Raw genomic sequence first — 25,627 nt, 5'->3', positions numbered from 1 at the left:
TAATGTGTGGATCAAATAGCTTACTCATCTCACCTGCATGCATTGATACATTAGTGTCAGGATATTGCTGCGAGCCACTAGCTGTTCAATGTTGCCTCCAAGTCCTTCAGCTAAACCACTGAGTAAATCAAGAGCCACAATCATAAAATCTTTATCTGGAGCCTCATATTGGTCTGGCTGAGCATTATGCAACTGCAACAAATAAGTACACATTTTCAAAATTACACCAGATTTTCTCAGGAATATACATAAAAAAGTTGCAGAGCTGCACCTTCATTTAGCTATTCAATTTCCCCATACACCTCTAATTTTACATAGTTAACACTTTGGTTCAGTGAAGTAACTTTGGAATAGTTATAGCAAAATACCATGGCTTGTGCAAGCGTCTTCTGCACCAGATTTACACAACGCTGGTACACAGGTTCACAGTATGGAAGAAAGCCAGATTGCAAGGCAGTAGCAACTGACGACAGGCACTGGAATTTAAAAAAAAAGAGGAGAAAGAAAGCAGTCACTACTTGTCCTCACATCTCTGAAGAGTCTTTTACTTGGGAGAGGCAATTTGGAAGATATTAGGATTTTAAGTACACCAACATGTAACTGGTTAAGTAAATACAAACATAGAAAGGCAGTACCAATTTAGCTGAGCCAAGGCAACTATCAGCAAGTTGTTACTCACTCCTGTGTAAAACAGTTGAGAAAATTTCTCAGCAGCAGCATCTTCATAGAGGTAGCCAAGAAAATGCATACAAAACCAGTTACAATAATTCAGACAGCACTTACACTAAGCTGCAGTATCTTGGCCATGAACAAGCCCTTATATAACCTAAGAGTTACAAAACTAATTTTTCTAGAGGTGTTTTCCTCTAGAGGTGCTTCACACTCAGCAAGTACAGAGCATTAGACTACATGGCCTGGTTCATACCTTCAGCTTGTCTGACAATAGTTTTAATGGAGGGATGAAGGGAGAGCAAGGAGAGAGAAGACAAGAATAAAAGGAGGATAAAACCCTTTTTTTTCTAAAATAATCCTATCAAACAAAACCAAAATGGCAGAAAAAATCTAAAGGATTTCTGCTCAACCTAAGGACATTAATTCAGTCATAAAATTTTCTTACAACAGTCAGAATAATTTTTCTCCAATGGAAAACAGCTAAAACTATATAGTTTTTATAGTCATATTTCCTAGGAGGAACACCTTCAGTAAAAAACATAATTTCTAAAATAAGCTGATAAAAAATATTCACATTTTAATATTTACCTCTAATAAAGGGAAAAGATCTTTATCTTCATCCTTCAGCATGTTCCACTTCTGGATTAATGGAGGCATTAGCATCTGAATATATTCCTGTTTAGGATGAAAATGCATCAGCTGCTAGAACACTTTACTGCATACCACTTTATTTTAAAGTTAAAAAAGAACTGAGATATATTCTACTTTTTCCAAAAAAGGAACAAACAGGTGTACTGTAATTAAATTAATTGCTGTAATTCATAGAAATATTTTAGTACTAGAATTCAAAATTTGTGTTTGATATTTTTTTCCTAATGCACATAAAGTACCTTTACAGAGGGAATTTCCTCCTGCAGGTGTGGTTTCAGTATAGCTGCCTGGGTTATCTATCTGACTGCCACAAGGCATATAGAAAGCATTTTTATATTTACATTGTGGCTCCACATCTGCCACCTGCTTTTCTCAACCATCTTCTACTGCCCTGATGCTACAACCCTATCTCCACGACCACAAGTTCTGAAATATCTTCCTCAAACTAACCATGAAGAAAGTAATTTCCTATCCCTCCAGAAGGAGGCACTTAGCCCTCCTATATAAAGCTGGCTTCCTTGGCACTGCGCAGCCACAGTCATAAAGACATTAAGCAAGACACCTCAAGAATGCTCACAGAAGGTACCCAAAGAGCCAAGAGATTTTTCTATGTCCAAAGGTACAAAATTCTAACCAACTAAACAAAGTCCCACACTCATGAGGAGCTGCCATTTAGCTTCCTCCTGGTACTGTCAAATGTCAGGGTGGCCAGGCTCAGACAGAGACTGAAAAACAGGTCCTTTGATGATGTGGGGTCCAGAGGGCAAGTAATGCCCATGGAAACCATGGAAAAAACTAAAAATGTTTTTTTCTAGGGCATCTATGTCATTTGAAGCGCTACAGAGAAATAAAACAAGTTTCAATAACTGTCGTAAGATGCAAACATATGACAAGTACATCTACTAATTAATACATGTACACTACATGTAAAAAAAACCCCACCACATTTCCCTGTGTTATCTGTGCTTTATCCAAAGGGGTATCTACACTGATATCTCCTCTGAGCTAAAAAACTTGAAGCATGAAGACCATGATGAACAGCATATTTCACAACACACCACACTTTTGCTTGTTTACTCAAAATGGCAAATATCTGTGTAGTGGGAAAATTATGTGCAGTCTATGTATTTTATCTATAAGCATGTAGCACTAATACAAGGAACACAGAAATATCAGCATTTCTGGTTTATAACGTAAAGTGTAGTACAAAAAACACTGAAAAAGTTTTTTGAATATGGCAAGTCCTACAGAACATTAGGTATACTCACTGGTTTATTTAGATGATGTCCTACAGAATCTGCTAGGGTTCCTATAGCATCATAAAGAATGAGCAGGTTTTTATGCTGGTATTTACTAAATGCGAAGACCAAAGTGTCAAGTATATATGCAAGATAAGGAACAAGCTCTGTACAAGCCTCCTCTTCTAGAGTAGCAAAGGCACTAAAGGACAATAAAACAGGTTAGTACCTTGGAAATAATGAAAAAAGACTACCCCAAAATGTCCTACTTAAAATGCCATTTCTGTTTAAACATAAAGCTGTATTGAAGTCCTCAAATTCATGTAAAATATTCTTCCAAAAAGGTAATACTTAAATAACTTTGATCTTTTTTTGACTGAACACACAATCACCCATGAGGATCCAGCTCTTCCACTGTCAAGAACAAAATTTTAAATATTGCCATAAAACTCATCGGATACACAGAAGCCCCCACTAAAAAGAAAAGCATTAGCAGAAAAGTTTATTTTATACTAGCTAAAATAGAAAACACCACAACAAAAGCTGATTATTTAAGTTAAAAATGGACCACTGTCTTTAATGTACACAGTAGCTGCACCCATAGATTTTGGTGCTGCTGTGCCAGTAAATGCAAACGTTACCCTGTACCCTAAGCTGTTCACTGCATAGAAAAAGATACAGAAAGACATGGAAAACTAAAAGCAAATATAGAGGATGAATAGTTTTAGCTGCTTGTGGTCAAAGCACACATCATGACATAATGGAAACTTTTCAGTTTGTCTATCCAGTGTTTCAACAGCAGCTTTAAGAAAACCCATCCAAAATGAAACAAAACCAAAACCAGCCCCTCACACCAGAGACACTACTTCAAAGAAACATAAAGGAAAGAGAAAAAATTATGGAGTTATTGAAGATTTACTGGCCTAGCTTTGTCAATAAGATTATTATCAGCTTGTCTCTGCACTAAAAATGCATGCATCACTGCATGAAGTGAACAATCCACTGTGTGCTACCAAATACAGAAACACAGTTTTTTTAACACAAGAGGACTGGGAACTCTAAAAGGCTAGCATTCTTACTTAATTTATTTAATTATTTATTTTTATTTTATTATGAAGTATTCTTTCAGAAAGGCATACAACTTGAGCAGGAAAGCATTTCAATAAAATATCATTCTGTGTGTCACCAACTAAAGCAGCAGCTTCTTGAAAGTACAGAAGTGAATGTTAGACATCTGCTACCATAACAGACATTATGTTACATAAAAACATCCTGTGGCCAATCTTCAATTCGGTAAACATAAATAATGTATGCAACTATTCAGTGTTGGGATGAAGCTCTTTGTTGTTGTCCAAAAAGGTTCACTTTATTTCCTTACAATTTAAAAAGCTAGTAAATATGTTTTGACTCGTAACAACTCTACATTTTCCTTACAGTGATGTTTCCCAGTTTATTTTTAGCTGCAATAGTAAGTTTAGTGAATCTCTGCTCTAAAGAAAGTACCTCGAAACAAGAGTATGTCTGATACTGGACTTATAATAATAAAAAAAAAATCAGGTGTACTGTAATTTTTAATACTTCCTTTCTAGATTTCCTGGTTTCCATGGCCCATTGCATGTCCTTCATAAACACCACGTGAGGTTATTTAACTACACCATAACACAGCTGTGTTCACCATATGCAGATTTTCAGCCATGCTTTGGACAAGGAAAGCTTGAAGAGAAGTGGAAGACTTCCCTCTGGGTTTTTTTTTTGGTTGCTTGTTTGGTTTTTTTGTTGTTTGTTTTTTAGGGTTTTGCATTTGGGTTTGTTTTTTTTTCAGTAGAATAAATAGAGAAGTCATTAAAGCTACTCAAACTTGCTAGCCAAATTTTTGCAGATGTTTGGAGACAAAAAGGAAACAGTGTTTAATTCCTAAATTTTACTAACTACATTTCATAAAGTCAGTGTATCTGTCCTCAGGCAAGGATATATATTCCTTTTGAGCAAAGCTTAGCCCAAGAATCCTGAACTCATCACTGTCCTTAGGTACCAATGACATTTGGGGGTGGCTGATGATGATGATGTTTCTGATGTTCAGAGGCAGATATAACTGCTTCTTGAAGAAACACTGAAAGCTTGCTGTATATACTCCAGTCTGATAAAAACTGACACATAATTTTTTTCTTGATGCAATAGGGGATGTACACATTCCCATTCCATTAATGCTGTGTCCACTAATTAAGCAATTAATTTTCACTTTTTTTAAAGTAGACAAGGGGAAGAAGGGAATCTCACTTTCCAACATCTCGCTTCAAGAGAAAGAAAATACCCCTTGAAATAATCATAACTGAAATGTTTTGGTAATGCTGAGCTAAGTACAAACAGTTCAAGTAATCCAACGATAGGACAGCTTTCCACTGTAATCAGATCTGAGTTCATGGACGTTTTTAAAAAATGCCAAATTTCTGGTCAATGACACAGCAACTATTGAAAATAAGCGTTGCAAACAGCTAATTTAGTACAATAAATTATTTAGGCTGCTGTTCTACACACTCTGAAAACAAATTGCACAAGAGAAATAGACATTAACTTTTCCCATGTTATTATTATTTGGAAGAAAGTTGCCTCTACTCCAATTTAAGAGAAGGAATACATTAAGAGCTAGAAATGGAGTCATGCATTCACTGATAAGGACATGAAAATAGCCTATGGGAAACAAAAGCAGTGTCACGGATAGTGATGTTTGCTTAAGCTTTGGCTTACCTGCAGGCAGCTTCTTGTACTCTCTTGTTGCTATCCAAGATACGCTTTAGCAACTCAGTCATTAATGGCTTCAAGTATGTGTCTGGGGGTTGACTAACTACCCAGTGTGCATAGCGACTAAGAGTCCAGCATGTAATGGAGCGCACAAGAGCCTTTTTGTCAGAGAGGCACTGAATAAGGTGAGGGATTAGCTCTGGAAGATATGGAATCATACCCTGCATGCAGCCTGGAAAGAAAAATACAGCTAGTGAAGTATCATAATGAATGAAAAATTCTATTGTTTTGTGTTTTCTATGAGAGACAAATTTTCAATCTCTTTCACATAGGAACACAATATGCAAAGCTAAAAATACAAGTATTTTAACAAAGCAAGTCTACCTAATTTATATAATGTTCTAAAAACCCTTACATAAACAATAATTATAATTATTATAATATATAATAATTGAAATTATTAGACAATTAAATCTTCAATTAAAGTTACATTATTTCCAATTACATTTCTACTTCAGTGCTTCCCCAGTCTCCAGAAATTCTGCTTTATTGAATGTAGTATAGCAAGTACATCCAAATAGTTTCTAAAGCTGGAAGTTCCTACTTCAGTCTACTCAAGATTAAGCAAGAAAATACCAAGCAGAGAAAGACTGCCTTGACAACAAATCATCACATGAAAAAGGATTCCTTAAGAAATTCAAATTTCTTTGTTTTTCCTAAAATCATTCAAATATTGATCAAAAATAAAAGCTGCACCCTTCAAGTCAGCCAGGGAAGTAAGACACTGAAATTTGCCAGAAGTACTAACTTCCACCTTGCTGGACTTCAAACCAAAACGAACTAAAACTTTTCTAGTAACAGTAAAAAAAAGTATGTTCATTAGACAGTGAGGAGAAAAAAAAAAGATAACCCAGGCATGAACCCAAATCTACTTCAGCTTGCAAAAGGGACAGAGACGCTGGAACTTCAGGCAAAAAAACAAGCAAGACTGTGAGTAAGTAAAAAATAATGGAAGTTAGCCTATTTGAATTGGAGGACCACCTACAAAAGACATTTAGTGTACTGAAATGACAGAAGTGGTTTTCTCCGTTTCTGAAAACACTTAAAATCTAAGGCTAAAATTTATTAAATATTTATCTCCTATGAAATCAAGGTAGTATTTTGAGAGACATCAACAGCTCTATACCACAAAATTTAGAAAAGGAGAAATAAAATAAATTATGTAATCTATTTAACCTCCCAAACATGCATAAATTTGAAAATGAAAAATAAAATAATAGCAACCACCCATGAGCAGATTAAGAGAATAACCACCAAAACCAAACCAGCTAAGGACATATACTTGTTTGCATTATTAAATTCATCCAAGCTACTTTAGAACCAATTTAAAAATCAGCAACCTGGTATGAACTGTTGCCTTACCTTCAGCAATTGCACCAAGAACAAGGATACCAGATTCTTTAACTACCCACTCAGGGTGGAAGAGCAATTCCTTCAACAGTGGCAAGATGTGTGGCAGAAGTTCATCACGAAATACATTAGCTAGGACATCTAGAGCAGCAGCTGAACATTTCCCTGAAGGGAATTAACAGTGTTAATCTCTGCTTATTATACAAACCATTGTAGTTAGACAATATAATCCCCTTTTTAACTCTGAGCTGCCAGTGGATTCTCAGTGCACTAGGAGGGAAAATATTCACTACACTACAGAGGGATTCACTGTGCTCCTGTGCAAAACCATAGCTCTTAGAAAGCCATTTTTATTATAATATCAGTTCCTTCTTAATCTGTCATACAGAATTGCACTGGTCTAATTAGTAAGCAATGCTGCTAATTGTCAAGCTATGCTGGTGCTTCCTCTCTGTTCAAACTGGAAGTCAAATATAGAACACTGGATATAAAATAGGGCATACAATTATGATTTTCAGATAATACAAATTTTCTCAGATCCAGATAACAAATGTCATTACAGATTTCTGAATTGTTTTACTCTTTCTCTCTTGGATCACAATTCCTGAATAACCTCCACTTTCTCACTGTTTTAATCAAAACCATGGATCACAGGACACCTTATGTCATTTGAGCTCTTTCTCAGAAAAAGTGTATTTAGTTCCGCAATCTCCACACACAGCAGTGACAAAAAGAGTATTAAGAATATAAAACTACACATTTTTCCAAGATGCAGCTTTACAGAAACAAGCATATTGTACTCATATTTTCAACAACAATAATTCTTCAGATACATCAACCATAAGCCTGAAGTTATATTCAGCTGTTTTGAAAATTTGTGGCCTTGGGGAAAAAGACCTTATGTGGCTATGCCCACATCTCAAAGCATTATTCCACAATGAGTTTGCTTGCAAAGCAAATTCAAACCAGATCTGTCAGAATTTCACTAGCTATTTTCTGTCAATGAACTTAGAATAACAGTTTGTACTGTTTTCTTTCCTTATAACATAGCCTACTAGCCTACAACCCTCGACCTCCTACGACCCACACAACAGGCCGTCTGAACTCCGGTTTCCTCAGAGCCATCTCCTATCTTCACAACTAAAGTATTGTATTGAGAAGCAAAATCCTCACCGAGAAAAGAAATACCTGTAGTGGACATAGGTAGTAGAATGTTCACATGGGAATAAAAAACAAGCCAAACCAAACCAAACACAACCCAATTTTAGAGGGAAGACTGAAATTAAAGAAAGCATTATTAAGCTTGCTCCAGTTATCAATGTGCAAAGCTTTTTTTTCTCTTTTTAAACTGAATTTAAGCAAGTGATACAGGATTTTTATTATTTCACACAGTTAAAATTTTAAGTCTGAAAGCTCCATTGAATTGGATCAAATAAATATTTGTAACTCCATCTGCCATATTCAAAATAAGCTTACAGATGGATAGCTTTTGCCAGTACAGTTAAAAAAGTCCAAGTGTCATCTCAAAGGCTCTCCCCCTCCAATATACCCACCAATTATGTCAGCAGACAGTTATTTTTGAAGTCAAAAACAAAGCCTTGGTATTCCTTATATACAAACTTGTCTTTTTACTGTGGCTCTTGTATTATGCAAGTAGCTCTAGTTAAAGGATTTCACACATTACTTTGACCTACTTAAATTCCAGTCAGAAATAGTATCATCATCATCAAGTTCATCATCATCATCGTCATCATCTTCAATACCATCTTCTTCATGTTGCTGAGCTACAGTCTTCGAACGATGAAAACGAGGCCTTATATCCTGCTCACTATCTGGTATAGCTTCGTCTTCTTCAACATCCCCCTGTCATCAAATTGTTTTATTAGATAAACTAGTCGAACTGTATTGCCTAAGGAAGTTAACAATGTAGTTTTAGTTCAAGATTTTGTAAGTGTATAAAAGATTCACATCTCACCTGAGCTGCTCAACTAAAAAAATGCCAGTTTCTGTGTTCTACAGCTGCATTTACCAGAAAAGCAATAGGAAGATACAAGCAAGAGAGGTACGCTCACCCCCAAAGTAACCTTCTTGTTAAGAAATTACTCAAGGGCAATGAAAGAGAAAGAAGTGATAGAGAAATTTTGACACACAGACATATGTAATCATGGAAAAAGCCATGTATTCAACATAGAAGGCATTAGAATTAGCTCTGAACATTTTTTTAATACTGCATTCTTGCAGTAGTTCATGGTAACAGTATCGCAGCTCTGCCTAAATTTTGTGGGAGGGGACTGAGGCAAAGCAGGAGAGCCACAGATTATTTTCCAACAAACACAGCATCAATTGCATTTAGTATTTGCAACACTATACCTTGCCCCAGAAAGCTAATACTCTACTAAAGAGATGGTAGGCTAGGTCTGCCTGTTCTGATCTGAATCATTCTGATTTATAGGTCAGAGCCTAACCAACTATTCCAACAGAGTAAAATAAACTGATGCTCACCTTCAACAGAATAATATCAATCTCTGAGTATTTCATACCGTTTACCAGCACAGGTATCAGCCTACAAAGAAATATTTACACATATTAAAGTAACACATAAAATAGCAAACCAATTTTACCATAATTTTGGTCATAACTCTCACCTCCCAACTCAAAAGAGAAACACCTCAGCCTGATAAAAAGAGCTGTTATCTAAACTTTGTTCCATGTCATAAGCTTCATCAATACTTTGTGATGAGAAAAAGTGTTATTCCAAATGACAGATTTTAAATAGAAGTACCCCAATGGCACACCTGATTAACTTATTCTGAAGCACCTTTCAGAAATTACATCTACAGATTTTCAGTACGAGTTCAAAATCCCTTAATACGCAGGATAAGTTGACTCTTGCCAACAGCATTTGTCACTTTATTTACTTGTCAATGAAGACACTACCTCATTACTATTAAAGATGGAAGCCTAACTACATTAAGCTCTCTTATTACCTCGTGATTACTTTAGTAAGACAAGCCTTAAACACTGCAGAAATCTTGTCCAATCCATATTAGCATGTACTTAATTATTAAACAGGTTATGGTTATGGAACTCCAACTGTACAGATGTACAGCTAAGAAAGTACTAAGGAAAAAAGTCAAGTACTTCCCATTAAAACATGTTCACCACAGCAAAAGAAAAAATGCATAACAATATATAAGCCAAATTAAACTAATAATAACCACGGATGATGCAGCAACAGTGACAGACTCAGTCTTGCTATATTTTGCAGGTGAATATTGTTTTTGAAGGTATCAGGGTCTAATACTCACACACTGCAATGCCACATTATGTTCTAAACTTTAACTGAAGGAATAGCAAGTATAAACATTATCACTGATTCATTGGCATTTCTGCAGCATACTTTGTGAAGTATACATTTTGTGAGAAAGCCTACAGGCATAAAATGGAAGAGATGTCAGAAGCCAGTGAAAAAGTTTTAAGAAGATCTTGTCCCATTTTCACTTTAGCATACAAAATTTTAAGGTTATTGAGTACTGACAAACTTATATAGCTCCCTAATCAAACAGGACTTACCAGCAAATAAGTTGCCTTGAACATACATGACACTGAAAGATCATGAAGAAAATGTGATGTGACTCTTATTAATTTATTTTTCTAGAAATTGAAAAGCTTTTTTAAAAAAAATCAGTATGATGCTGTCATTGTGTCAAGGTTCATGTAGGCCAAAAGAGATTTAATACTAGTAGTTATTAACTATGTGGTGTGTGTTGGGAACTTGGTACTATGTACTATCATTATTTTGCCTTTTGAGCTACAAAAGTAGGAATTAAATCAGACCATTTTGAAATTTAAGAATAACTTCTCATAACACTTATTCTCCTGGTTTAAATTCCTAGCCTTTCTCTGAAACAATACATGTTTTAATCTCAATTTTCTACTTTTTAGTTGGTTAGGAAAACCAAAAATTTGCTTTCTTTTTTTAATTACTTCACATCTCTAATGCTTATTTTTGCTGAGAAGGATGTGTCTCTTCTGTCATTCTATTATTCCACTCAAAGTCTTAAAAGAACTCTCCTTATTTAAAAAATCTTCATATATGAAAAGAAAGAGTACTCATTTGCTGGCAGCCCTGAAGAACTAATTTCCTGTTGTAAAAGACTTCAAAATAGTCTGGATAAAGTTGCAAGCACTGTTACAGACAAAAAGATATTTACACAACCCACATGAATATTTACTTCCATTCAATCGAAGATCTGTCTCTTGAGGTATAAGAAAACTTTTTGACACTTTGAAAAAGTAGGTTTTGAAACCTGAACTACTCTCAGGCTGCAGAAGCGCAAAGGAACAAATTTTACAGGTTTTCTTCAAGTTTAACTTGTAACAATAATTGATACAAAATTGATTTCTAAATCCAAGTTGTGTCATTTTGTTTTATGCTTTTTTTAAAATGAAGAACCCTTTCCATGACTATGCACACTGAAGCACTGCACCCACATGCCTACATTACCAGTAGTAAAGACAACATGTTCATGGTCACCAGGTATTATGGACTAAGTCACGGGGAGTTGTTCACTTAAGGGCATTTTACAGAGTCTTTGCATTCATGTGAAGTGTAACACCTTGTTAAATTCGAGGTAAGCACTACAGTGACACAGTTAAATTGTTTCTGGCATTCACTGGGTCTGAAACCCTCAGAGGCTTTTGCAATTTTACTGTGCACAAGAACTAGCTATGGAATTCTTCCAAGCATGCTTCAAGCCATATATACTGTCTCTAAGAGTATCCATGAACAAGTCAACTGAAATTTTAAGAGGACTGTCTCAAAATAAATATGAGTTGTAACTCTTGATACTTACTTAGTAAGATGCCGACATAATACCTCTTTACAAATTGGCTGTTCAGCCAAAGTCAGCCAAAATTCACATGCCTCCAAAGCCACATTTTCATCTTGGTCCTGGGTCCTTTGAAGCATGTACTACACAATATAAAAATAAATTACTTGTATAAAATAGATCATTTATGTCAGAACCTTTTCATTAGTAGGTCAAAGAGCATCTCAGCAATGTAAAATAATATGCTTTATCCCGTTTATGGTCAATACACCCAAAAAAGCGACAACTTCAATGTGTAAACTGGAGCAGTTTCACCACCAGAGCCAGATTTTGAACATAATCTTTGCACTTAGGGTCAAGCAATGCCTGGCTGTGATCCCAGCCACTTTGGGATAATTGATTTAATGAAGAATAAACAACTACCATATGCACTGCTTGTCAAACACAGTGTGTCAAGCTGCAATTAGGTAAGAATAATGTTTTGCAATCTCAGTCTTGGAGGGAAACAAAGAACCAGCAAGTGCAAGAGCAACATACCTGTTCTGATGAATGCTTTTTGTTTATTATTTCTGCAGTGTCAAACAGGGGAATCTGCAGAACACCTAGGAAATGAGACTCACCTCAACTATACTAATCATATGAGGAAGAAGGCGATCCATCCGAACTTCCAGCAACATTACCAGAGCACGGCAAACATTTTTGCGTACTTCAGGCTCCTCATCGCCAGCCAGTGCAAAAAGATTCTGTTGGAAAGTAGTAACAGTCAAAAAACCTCAATTCATCAAGTTCAGCTTGGATTAGAATTGACATTACTGGCTGACTAAAGGAGATGTACTTCTGTACTTGCCTAATGCACACCTCAGAATACTATTTTATTTTCTAAAAAATATATGGGTTAGCAAATTAACTCTTGTCTCTCAGTCTATGTTTTATACATAAATATGGCACTGTGTATTAACACTGGTACAAGAACAGTACTTCTGGATTATTTTTTTCCTTCTAAACATAAATGGTACCAGTACCTAACAGGAGCAAATCAAATACTCTAGACAACCCAAAACCTTCTCATCCAAGTTCAGTAATAGTATTCAGACAGGCAGACAGGCCCAAAAACATGCACTTCTCAGGATAGGTATGAGACAGACTGCTGCCATTACTTTTGCACCTTTACACAGTAAGAGCTTTCCCTATGTAGGAAAAGGGAACATTTTTGAAATACGCCTACTACTTTTGCTTAGAGTGGTTAGCTCTGAGCACAACCATACAGAATGAACTTCAATCCATGGGGGCTGAAGCTAAGAATGGGCAAAGAGAAATTGAGTTCAAGGGCAGAGGTGGTTGTAAAATTCAGTTCAAGCCTCCTGATAAATAAGATAGGTAATTTGATTTAAACCTCCAACCAAGAATACACACCTACCTCAATAAAAGAATCTATGTGCAACATAAGAGCTTGAGTTCTGCTGATGATAAATTGATTGACACATGCCACTGCATGAGACCTACAACAGAAACAGTTTAAAATACATAAGTTTAATGAGTTAAAAACATTTTTTAAAGTGTACTCAGGCATCGAAAGCATAAACCAAATATCTTCCAAGGCAAGAGAGAACAAATCTATGCATCTGAAGCATTACAAAGCAAAATTACCAAACTACATTTTAAGTAATGCCTTATATGCTGATATACTTAATAAATACTTTAAAATAAAGTATTCAGTAAATAGGCTAGGATGAGATGACATATTTGTTCTGAACAGTATGTATGTTCTTTTTGAGCATATTATGACTGTGATCTTCTCGGATAGTAATAATTCCATACTAGTCAATATGGTGAGATTTTAGCCTGACCTTCGTTGTGAAGTATGCAACCATCTTTACATTATGTTTAGAATTTGCTGAGATAAGAATGGGCTCACAATATACATGTAGCTTATAACAAAAACACACTTGTAGTTGGATACATACTAAAACACTTGTAGAAGAAACATTCTAGAAAATGAAGCACTTTTCTTCTATTCCGTTTCATGCAAAACCATTTCTTACAGGTGTTTTTCATTCTCAGACACTAAAGTCAAATTTTCAAGTCAGAAGCACAAAGCAAAACTACCTGTAGAACCCTCTGAAGATTCATTACAGTATTTTTACTACTGAAACTTCAAATTTCTATTCTGTTAAGACATTTCCCGGAAGACTGTGTCATAAAATATTGTCTGAAAGTTGTCTTTTGATAGATGTGAAGTACTGCATGTACACTACTAGTCCTTTTATACCTCAGCATTATGTACTGAAAATAGTACATAATTCAGTATTCAAGTTCAGTAGGCAGATAGCCAGCTTTTAACTTGAAACTGGTTTAATTGTCAAAGCCATGAAGAAAGCAGCACAGGAAAGAAGTGAAAGACTGTACAGTGTGGTAAGTACAGTGTGTTTTTCTGCCTCTCTCCCAGCTCCAGAGAACTATTAAGTTTATCTTTCCATAAGACCAAGTTCACACTTAGTTTCATAATTTTCTTAGTGAGCATCTTTTATAGATGACTTTCTAAACTGTATTAGAATTCTATCATTAGTCTTAGTCTTCACTATCTACTACCCCTGGCAATAGATTTGCCACTTTACTGCAGTCAAATGTAATTTTCAAAGAGAAGATAAAACACATTTCACAGAACCACAAAGAATCATATAATGGTTGAGACTGGAAAGCACCTCTGAAAGTCATCTGGTTGATGACTATGCTCAAGCAGGGCCCCCTACAGCCAGCTGCCCAGGACCACATCCAGCTGGCTACTGAGTATCTCCAAGGATGGAGACCCCATTGCCTCTCTGGGTAACCTATGACAGTGATTGCTCATCCTCCCAGTAAAAAAGCTGTTCTCAGATATTCAGAAGGAACATTCTGAGTTTCTGTTTGTGGCCACTGCCTCTGGTTCTGTCACTAGGTGCCACTGGAAAGAGCCTGGACGTTTTTTTTTCTCCCTCTCTTCAAGTATTTACATATGTTGATGAGTCCCAACTCTCTTGGCTCCTCCTGATATGGCCCTTTGCTGAGTCTTTCCAGTATATCCATGCCTCTCTTGCACGGAACAGTCCAGAACTGGACACAGTACCTCAGATATCATGTCACCTGAAAGTTGAAGGGAAAGATAACCTCCTTTAAACCAGCTGGCAATAGCCCAGGGTACCATTAGCCTTCTTTGTGGCAGGGGCACTCTGTTGGTTCAATTCAGGATAAAAACTACTGTTCTTTGTAACGAATACTAGCAACAATTTAATTCTGGAATTTTTCTTCTATACTATTACTTTGGAGAGATTAATACAGTTTTGTAGTAAAGGGATGATGAATCCATATATTTTGAGTCAGTTAAATGCAGAACTTGTTTTTTCTATCAGAACTCAGAAGCTTTTGTCAGCAAAAGAATTTTCACTCTTCCATTGCTGATGCAATTATAAAAGGAATATAAAATTGTTATTTCTATTCAGAATATTAAGTTCCAAGCACAAGAGTGAATTTTTTGTAATAATATGCAAAAACCTGTAAGAAACTAATTGTGTTAAGAGGTAAGATTCTTGAATTAATTATGAAGATAAACATGGAAATTACTGATGTATGGAACCTCTGTGGGTCTCTGCAAGACCATTTAAAAAAGCTAAGCAGATTTTAAACAGATGTACAAAACAGCAGCCTTGCTACTAATGTAAGCAGAATTTTAACAAGTAACTGCAAGTACATCTCATAAACCTACCGTATTTTTGGACTGCTATGCTTGAAGAACTGCAAGAACTTCGGTATCATGATATTGAGTGGCCGGTCCAACACATCACTATCTAAAATTTCAGCAGAATCTTCACATATCTTTTGAAGAGCGCCAAAAGCACCCTGTTTAAAAACAAATAAACAATTAAGTACCTTCTTTCACATTCTGAAGAAAACAAAATTTGAGACCTCACATAGAATGGATAATTTAAACACAACACAGTAAATGTAGCTAGTTAGTGCTGTAAATGCAGTTAACTAATTAATGATTACATTGAAATATTCTTAAAGACATTTTATTTAAACCAGCATCTGAGCATCTGTCAGCTCTCAAGCTAAGAGAGTTAGCAATGACTAACTGATAACTTCAGTTTGATTTGATGCTCATCTATCCAAATCTATTTAAAAGAACACTCAAAAGATAATTTATTTGAGAAGTAAGTAGAATGAGGCAGAAGTACCCAAATTAATTGCAAATATAATTGTATTTCCCTTCATAACTCACTATGGGGAAAAACAGGGATAATGGTCAATCTGAATTTAATTTTCAAATGTAGTGTATTTTTTCCAAGAGAAAGAAACACCGAAACACTACACAACAACATATCATCTTGGATCATTAGTCATCTCTGAAGTTCACTTTATACAAAATGTTTCACACTTTCACGGAGACTTTATCAAGTTATTCAAATGGTGTCATCATAATCCTTATTTTTTTACATTAGACATAGCTTTATATTTTTTCTCTTTGTTTAAAACTGTTATTTACTTGTTTCCCTTCATACAGACTAAACAAAACACTTCATTTCACCTTGATACAGCAATTGATCACTTTTCCAAGTTACAAGAAAAATGAATACTACTTCTATGTAAGACGTAATTGAACATCAACTTAATGATTCTAATAGTGCCTAAAAGATTAGGCATCACGGAGCAGTAATTTCAGGAGACTTCTCAGCTAAGATACTGTGATTATCCATCTGCAATCTTATTCTAGTTTTATGCAAAGAAAATCAATTTGTTTGAATGAACAGTAAGAACATGGACTACAGGTAGAAGAAAAATTATCAAATCTGAGTCACTGTTCCTCAAGAAGAACACATGGTCATGTATAAATACATACAGACATACACACAATACTACACATATACATAGGATCTGTGGAGAGAGATAAAAATAATGAAATTCAGATGATCATTTTCTATTTTTTATAAATCTCCTAACCTCACAGGTATTGTAATCTTCAGAATCCAGCAGGCTGCAAAGCTTTGGCAAGAGTTCAGGCCAATTCTGTAACTCCCCTTTTGAGGCAATGGTTGTTATCAGAATGCCTAAAGAAAGGAAAAAATGAGATCTCACATGCTTTCACTTGTTTTGTATCAATTTTTCATATTTTTCTTGTCTCAAATATTTAAAGAGCTAAGAAAGTTATAGTTTGGTTAAGGACTGGCATGCATAAAAAGAGTGAGTACATTTAATTGCAAATGTTATTTGAACGGCTTTAACAGCAAAGGTGGGTTGCTCCTTCCTGCTGGTATGAAATACTCAAACATTAGAAATCAAGCACCAAGTAACTTCATTTAAGGAAATTATAATTTATAACATTTATATATCTGTATAATTTATAATTAACAACACAGCAGGGCAGCTTTGGCTCTAAGTTTACTAAACACCATACAAATCTGGATGTTTAATAAATACAGAGTATTCATCCAAAGTCACTCTTTTTCACTATGATAGGAAAGCACGAATGTGGAAATCTGTCATTCAATAAGCATACAATCTAGTAATAAATTCCATGTTCACAACTTTACTGTGTTTACATGAAACATTAAGGACACATTCTAAGACCAAGATACCTACTAAGAGTTTAAACACTATGGTAGGTCATCCAGTTAGGAAATGTGAGAGCCAGCAAACAGACAGGTTTTGTTTTCAGCAAATACAGAAATCCTAGGCAAAATTAATTAGGTAACAGGGATCGAGAAGGTTACTTATAAACTAGGACTAAATTTGTATGAGCCCATTTTGCCCCAGTGCAAAACATAACAGCTAGCACAATCCTTTATGCTACTGGCATTCTAAGGAGTATGAATATAGAACTTAGCACTACTACAACTAGTAGGCAAAAAGTGATGGAAAAACTTCAAGTTTTGCCTTGAGCTACTCACTCATTTTTCTTTGGAATAAAGTACTAAAATTCTTGTTTAATACACAAGAATAGAGGACAACATTACAGAGCAAAGGACATTCTGGACAGGACACACAGTAACTAATAGATATTTTGCATTATTCCTTTGATGCGATATGCTGAATCTTTTCAAGGTCCTAGAACTGGTTTCAGAGGATGAAATGGTCTGGCATGCAATTTGGACCACACATCTCATTATAAACCTTCTGTGCAAATTGTACTTTGCTTCTGTAACTCCTGAAGCTGATTTCTGAGCTCCTTAACTTTTAAAAGCTGAACTTCATAACAAAATTCCCCCTTATAGGGCAATCATTAGCCTTCAATCTCCTCCTGCAGTGAAGGTCTCTGGTTCCTCCACTACTTTCAAATACTTAAACTATTCTCCCTGCTTGGTTTCAGTTAGGAGCTACACTAAGGTCCTGCCCAGACTAGAGTCCCCAGGAAGTTTTAAGAACAGTTGCAGATGCTATCTAAAGAGATGTACTTATATCCTGGTAGATTTGTGGATCCTCAACAAATGCAGCTTGAATCTTATATACAAAATTAGCACATGGGGTTTTAAAACCTGTACCAAAGGTTAACAGCACAGAGAAGATACACTCTGTTACTCATCTGGGAATTAGAATAAGGATAAAGTAAGAGTAAAACAGTGTGCAGTTATCATTAAAGTCACGTGCTCATTCTCCTTAGCAAGGTGACTTCTGAAGATGGGATTAATCTATTTGCCTCCATCTTGGCCAAAAAGCATCACCTTTGGCACTAGATGTTAGAGACCACAAAGGAGAGTGAATACTACACTAAATCTTCTCTGATGCCATTCTGATGTACTTGCTTATCTTGCTCTCAGAATTCCTGAGATGATATTTGCAATTGACTCATTAAATTGACAGTGCTTGAACTGCAAAAACATGTGTTCATCAGAAAGAGCAGCTCTTATCTCCACCTGCCAACCAGGACAAACCAGGATATCATGCTAAGAAGGCAGTCTACATAGGTAGTAACATCTTTACACCTCACTAGTACCAAGAATCCAGTGGGTACCGGACCAAGGTCAGACAGCTAAAAGGATCCTACAATTCAAACAGAAGGGTGCCAAAAACATGCGGAACAGCAACACGCAAGCATGCAGTTCATCAGCTGCTACTCATCCTCAGCATTCATACATGTCTAATAATCCCTGCAAGGATCACTTAAAGCTGAGCAATAACTGAGCTACTAATCCACAAGCATTTCCTATCAGGAAAAATTAAAGAGTAATTGCTTGAAAACAAACAGCCCCTACCTCCCCAAAAAAACACCACACAGACCATCACCAAATAACCCTAAGATAGCAAAACAAACGGAGCTGGAATATGTTCCTTAGCTAGCTCCACTGTACTCCACTGAAAACTCCTATGAACAAAGAAGTAAGCACGACTTCTACAACTTGAAATTCAAAGAGTACCTGACACTCAAAGACTTGTTTCTACTCTCATTAGTAACACTGGTTACTAATGAGACTTCTACAACTTGAAATTCAAAGAGTACCTGACACTCAAAGACTTGTTTCTACTCTCATTAGTAACACTGGTCATTAATAGAATTCATAGTAAAGCAGCTTTACAACTGGCAAAATAGCAGGAAAAAGCTAAGAAACAAGTAATTTTCTCTAGACTTTAATCTATAATCTGAATGCATGGTGAAGGAATCTTATAGAAAAAGCAAGTTATTCTAAACAGTAACTGGTAGATTATTTTATAAGAGGAGTCAACTGAGAGAAGCTGAATTTCTTTCTGAACTGACACCCACACCCATTTTCAGTATTCAAATACATGTTTTATGTTTTTCCAGTTTTTTAGCAGACCAGGAAAATTACTACAAGGAAATTGTACTATCAAAGAGAAGGCTACTTATAAACTAGGACTGAATTTGTATGAGTCCATTTTGCCAGTTCAGATAGAATTTCTATCAGTTCAGATAGAAAAGCAACTTTACCTTGAACTAAGTAGAAATAATACAAATATGCATATTTTATGAAAGATGTGTATCAAAACAAAGTATTTACAAAATCAAAATTTCATGTAACAAATAAAACTTCTCACTGGAACTAGATCATCTTTACGGTCTCTTCTAAGACCATTTCATGATTTTATGATACTATGAAGTTCTATACACCACACCTTATCTGCTGCTGTTTTCTGACAGAAGCTCTTTACTTGAATGCCTTATGCATGGTACGACAATTCCCTGACGGGATGTGCACAGGTGTGCATAGAAGGGGTGGGGTGTAGAAAATCAGCTAACAGAAGCATTTCAATGATGCAATCAGAGTACTGCAATAGTTCTTAAGTCAGACCTTTACCACATTCCTGTTTTTAGGTATATAAGCTGGCAGCAAGCTCAATTTAAGCAGATTCAAATAAACTTATGTTCAGTTAAATTTCAAAAAATATGAAATGAATTGCTGTATCACTTCTAAGATAACAGGAATCTGAAGTATGACATCTCTATATTTACAATAAAGAAAAATTTCACTGAAACATGCTGAGGTTGTGACAATTACAAGAAACAAACAATTCCACAAATTTAGTAACTATTTATGTCCCTAGTACAGCTCTCACCCATATTGGGAACCTTTCCAGTATGCAGAGGACAGCATTAAGAACAAACTTACCTACAGTAGCTCTAATTAAGGGGGAGGAATCACCAATGTTGTTCAGACATTCACTTTTAATGAAGTCAGTTACCCCATTCGGAAAGTTGTGAAAATGTGCTTTTACATTATTCTTCAGGATAAGACCACTCAAGGAACGTGTTGGCTCATCTGCAACAGAAAGTATTTACAGTCATTCTTCAATCAGCTCACAGAAATAAAGCAGATTTCCAGAACAATGCCACAAGATCAAAGCCTATATATAGATATTAATCTTCATTTCCTTATCTCTCCTTGTAGCTACACCCATCACTTCATGTAGCAGACCTTTTCAGGTTCAGAGTACACAAATTAATAACCAACTATATAAAGTTCAACAAGGGTAGTGCCAGATGCTACACTGGGAATGGGGCAACCTTGGATGTGCAGACAGACTGGGGAATGAGATGCTGGAAAGCAGTGTCACAGAGAGGGACCTGGGGGTCCTGGTTTGAGGCAAGCTGAACATGAGCCAGCAGTGCCCTGGCAGCCAGGAGGGCCACCCGTGTCCTGGGGACATCAGGCACAGCATCAGCCAGGCAAGGGAGGGGATTGTCCTGCTCTGCTCTGCTCTACTCTGCTCGACTCTGTTCTGCTCTGGGGCAGCCTCACCTCGAGTGCTGGGGACAGCTCTGGGTGCCACAATAGCCTAATGTAAAGCTATAGAGTGCCCAAAGGAGGGCCACAAGGATGGTGAAGGGCCTTGAGGGGAAGCCGTGTGAGGAGCAGCTGAGTTCACATAGTCAGTTCAGCCCAGAGGACACTGAGGGAAGACCTCATTGCTGTTACGGTCTCCTTGTAAGGGGAAGTGCAGGGGCAGGCACTGATTTCTTCTGTGGTGACAGAAACAGCACCTGAGGGAATGGCCTGGAGTTGTGTCAGGGGAGGTTTAGGTTGGCTATCAGGAAAAGGTTCTTCACCCAGATGGCGGCTGAGCACTGGTAAAGTGCTCAAAATCCTTGTTGATCCCTTCAATCTCAGCATATTGTTTGATTCTGTGATACACTATTTCTGTTTATTCAAAATTAGAATATGGATTATGAACTCTACATTTTAAGAGAAAGTCTTGAATAGACATATGGGCAGGTAATAGATCTGAAGTTACATGATACAGGAAATTTATTTAAGACGTTTGTCAGCCAAAGACATTCAGACATTCTGATTATACTGACAGGCTTGCTGCAATACTTAGTTACTGATACTGTAAGAAAGTGGTGACAAACCACAGTAGGATATGGAAATGATGTAGGGATTGTGCAGTAAAACCTCTACCCCAATACTCACACAAATACAGTGTTCCATTTTTCTAAAGTAAGGTACTTTAGAAATTCGAAATGCTGATCTATTTTATTAAATAATTAGAGGAAGCAGGAAAAAGAAACATCTGTAGACAATGCAACAAAAAGTTACACATCATGAGCTATAAAATAAATGCAACCAGAACTGACCTGAATTGAGTAAGAATTAAAGTTCAGGCAACGGTTTGAGTTCTGTTTACTAAGCTCTCTCTAAATTACTGGGCCAAGTAGAGGAATGGAAAAAGAACAGTCTAGATTTTTCATTTATAGTGGAATAGATTTGTTTCATTCATAACCAAGGGCATGAGTAACTTGGTATTACTTCTGAGATATGCTGAAGCATCAGAATGCTCTATATAGAATGAGTTAGCTTACAGTATAAGCAAATTTAAATTTACAGTTTACAGCAATCCTCATAGCACTGGAAGCTGATTTTAATCAGTATTTTAGCCACTTGTCGAGTTTTTTCTAAGTGCTGGTTTAGGCAAAATAAGGAATTCCTTTGTGCCAAGAAATAGTCTACACATAGATCTATTCCAGCTCTCCAGAACTATTATTAAGCCAAAAGAAATAAACATAAGCAAAATAAGAGATTTCAAATATAAAGTACTTTCAAACTAAAGCTACTGCACCACAACACCAAGACTCCCTCAATACTGCAATGTCTGACTGACAGCTGACTAACGGACACTGGACACTTTAAACCAGTAAGAAGAGAAACAGAGCTTTTCAGAAGAGAGGGGATTGTTCGGCTAATCAGAAATTAAAATTCATTTTAATCAACTCATTTTGAGTGCGAAAACCAGAATGCCTTACACTTTTTACATTCATACACTTTTTAATCTTGTCTTTTACGTTCATATCTCAGTTCTTTTAAAGAAGCATAAGTTAGAATGCTCTGGAACTACAAAGGTATTGCTATAGAAACAAACATGTCCCTTAGAATTCAATAACTTTATAAACCAAGAAGTCACCCAATGAATACATATGAGACAATTCTACAACTTTACCTACACTATATGATTTAACTACCAACTTCTAAACAACATAAAAAATAAAACTCATTTCATTTGCACAGCACTACATTTGCTAGCACTTTTTCTGGAAGAAGGAGGGGGAAAAATGGTTTATTATTTTAAATAAAAATCTAAAGACTGTATGTGTAGACAACCTCACAACTTAGTTGTAAGCCATCAGGAGTATTACTATAGTTACTTGGCAAGCCAAATCAAGTAATTTTGAGATAGTCTCTGAATTAAAAGTAAAATCTTTACAGCAATTCTTGCACCAATAAAGTATGTCAAAGTGATTGCTTTACATGACTGTCATCCATTGATAGGCACACACATCTTCAAGAAATTAATTCATAAATTACTACGATGATTTAAAATTGTGCCTGGGGAGAAAAGAAGCTAAAGGAATCATCCTTTACTTTCCACATTTTAAAACTTTCGCAAATCACAAAAAACCATTATTGTTAGCAGCCACAAACAACAAATACAATAGTTACTGCAATTCTTGATCATCTAACACGATCTTCTTGGTGTGAAAGAAATCAGTGAAAACCAAAATTAGTAGTCTAGTCACTATAAGGATAAACTCTAGAATGAAAATACTAAACACTGCATTAAGGAAAAACATTAATCCATTAGAATGCCTGGCTACATCTACAAAAGGGACAAGGCAACAGCTTCAATTTAACCAAGCAGGAGATACACACATTATTAAGTTCCTTTTGTCAAAAACAGACAGATTAGTCAACCAGTTTAGATAAAAATAAAGGTCACATTATTTCAGGACCATTTTTGTCTTCACACACACAAAAAAAAAATCTATGGTATGCAGCAATATGAAATATTTTTAATCCAAACTTTTAGCCAAGATAACAGAAAAACTAGTCTTCATAAAAAGTGATTATCCCACATATCTGCAACTATGATTCCATGGGATTCATAATGGAAGTGGCATCCCTGACAAATGAAAAAGAAGTAACAAAATGAGAAAAAGAAGAAAAATTTTAAAAAAAAAGCAAAATAAATTATCACCAGATTGAGAGGTGACAAGCAGAAATCACAAAAGACTTTGTGCTAAACAAACATTAACCATTTGAGAAAGAGAAGCTATCCAGAACCTGATATCCAAGCATTAAAAAAAACCCTAAGAAATAACACTGCATCTTAAAATCTTAGTTTGAGAAAAAAAAAATTCAGATATGACTGGACAAGGTTATTTATGGAATACAGGGTGTTCAACAACTTAACAGCTACACCATCAGAAAATAGTAATATAGATCTGTACGGAATTCTTGCTGTAACACCAAAATTACAGGCAGATGGCTTAAGAGCTGAGTAAGACCTCCTTAGTTTTCATAGATTTTATGACTAGTTCTGCCAGCCATATGCTTCTGCCATCAAAAAAGCTCAGTCTTTTCTCCTTTTGTCTCAGTCAACTTGGAAGTACAGTTGACAAGAACTTATAGTACAAGAAAAAGAAGGAATGTGAAGCAGACCTCTGGCGTTTGGTATAATTTTTGGTGCTAAATCATTTAATCAGTTTAGTTCACTGCCTCACTTTGAAATAAAACCATATAACAAGTATTTGTTTCTAGTAAATTTTCAATCCTAAGAGTCTCATGCTAGTTCCAAATTTTAATAACATACAGAGCAAATGGATACATAGCCACATTACATGACTTATTTCAGGGTTACTGCAGTGCTTTTAAGAACCAAAGTGTGTCTTCAAACAGCCACACTTCCTCTGCTGAGGGTTTGTACGAGAAAGGTTGCATATGTGAAAGCAACAAGGTTTTTGGAGTCCACCTACAAACCCAGGTAAGCATATGTTTCACCATGCCTTTTAGAATCACAGAATGATTTGAGTTGGAAAGCACTTTAAAAAAGTTACCTCATCCAATGTCCTTACCATGGACAAGAATGTCATCAATTAAATCAGGTTGCTCAGAGCCCCATCCAATATTGTAATGTTTAAGGGGATGAGGCACTCACTACTTTCCAGGCAACGTGTTCCAGTGTTCTACCACCCGCATTGCAAAAAACTTCTTCCATACATCTAACGTAGCCAACCTTTTTTTAAAATCATTACACCTTGTCCTATCACAATAAGCCTGGCGAAGAAGTTTGTCCCAATCATTCCTATATGTCCTCTTTCAGGTATTGAAAGGATGCAACAAATTATCCTGAAAGCCTTATTTTTTCCATGCTGGATCACACCAGCTCTCTCAGCCTTTCCTTACTGTAGAGGTGTTCCAACCCTCCAATGGTCTTTGGGGCCCTCTTCTAGACCTGTTCCATGTCTTTCCTATGCTGTGCCTCTCCATCCACCGTCTGTGCATTTCCTTTTGCTCTTCAGTTTGATGAGCAGGTCAAACATAACTTGCTAGACTGCTAAAAGAACTCAGTGATTGGGATGAGAACATTTGCCCATTCACAAGCTGTGATATAATGATTTACGAGCATGGCTATATTTTGCTGTGACATCTTGTGATATTGGCAACATTAGATGTGAGGATGAGACTTTTTCTAAGGCAAAACTGCCTGTCAATCTCCATCTTAAAGCTGTAGTCTTTTTCAGAAATAAGCTGTCATTCTGTATTTTAACTATTGATATGGATTTACTATTACAAATACAAAACATGTATTGATAATGATTAGTGTTACTGTTTCACATGAAGATTTTTGATGTGTTAATAAGACTGACTGTTAAAAGAGATAAAACCAGAAAAATAAGAATCCTGCCAGAACTGTGTAATATGGGAAGCAGAAAATGAGCAATTTCTTCTGTCCTAATATATAAGAATATAGCATAAAAACAGCTTCACAAGCTTCCTAGCAGAAAAAAAAATCCTGGTTTTTTTTTGTTTTTGTTTTTTTTTTTGTTTTTTTTTTATCCTAGACTATGCCTTACGTGTAATACTTTTGACTCAAATGGATATGGTTACAATCACGTCAGGAGTGGAGCGATGGTATTTCAAAACATTCAGTTTATGTCAACACATAAATGACCTTGAAATGTAGACTGAAGTTAATCAGTGCTCTCCATTGACTTATGTGAGTCATGGAAAATAATTTAACCCAATTGCCTAAGCTTGGGAATGTCTGTAAGAGACCAAAGCAGAGCTGGGAATGTTCTGCTGATACTGAGTTTTGCATATTTAC

At 35.9% G+C, this 25,627-nt stretch overlaps 1 protein-coding gene across 3 annotated transcripts in view; it reads right to left on the bottom strand.

Annotated features, from left to right (window-relative positions):
• Positions 1-25,627, bottom strand: part of TNPO1 (transportin 1) — a 53,526-nt gene that overhangs the window by 13,041 nt on the left and 14,858 nt on the right. For all 3 annotated transcript variants that reach the window (XM_088054343.1, XM_005522714.3, XM_088054342.1), the window contains 14 exons: positions 20,137-20,286; positions 16,517-16,623; positions 15,282-15,415; positions 12,960-13,041; positions 12,163-12,285; positions 11,567-11,685; positions 9,213-9,273; positions 8,405-8,573; positions 6,723-6,875; positions 5,307-5,532; positions 2,592-2,763; positions 1,261-1,347; positions 369-476; positions 34-192 (listed from right to left, as the gene is read on the bottom strand). In XM_088054343.1, coding sequence (XP_087910469.1) covers positions 34-192; positions 369-476; positions 1,261-1,347; positions 2,592-2,763; positions 5,307-5,532; positions 6,723-6,875; positions 8,405-8,573; positions 9,213-9,273; positions 11,567-11,685; positions 12,163-12,285; positions 12,960-13,041; positions 15,282-15,415; positions 16,517-16,623; positions 20,137-20,286 — 1,850 coding nt within the window. The remainder of the gene's footprint in view (positions 1-33; positions 193-368; positions 477-1,260; positions 1,348-2,591; positions 2,764-5,306; positions 5,533-6,722; positions 6,876-8,404; positions 8,574-9,212; positions 9,274-11,566; positions 11,686-12,162; positions 12,286-12,959; positions 13,042-15,281; positions 15,416-16,516; positions 16,624-20,136; positions 20,287-25,627) is intronic.

This window comes from Pseudopodoces humilis, chromosome 4 (assembly GCF_049639895.1).
Source record: "Pseudopodoces humilis isolate 2021_Gansu_Grassland_sample_001 chromosome 4, ASM4963989v1, whole genome shotgun sequence".
Classification (NCBI taxonomy): Eukaryota; Metazoa; Chordata; class Aves; order Passeriformes; family Paridae; genus Pseudopodoces; species Pseudopodoces humilis.
Note: the sequence above shows the minus strand (reverse complement) of the source record. Positions and strands in the feature narration are given on the sequence as shown.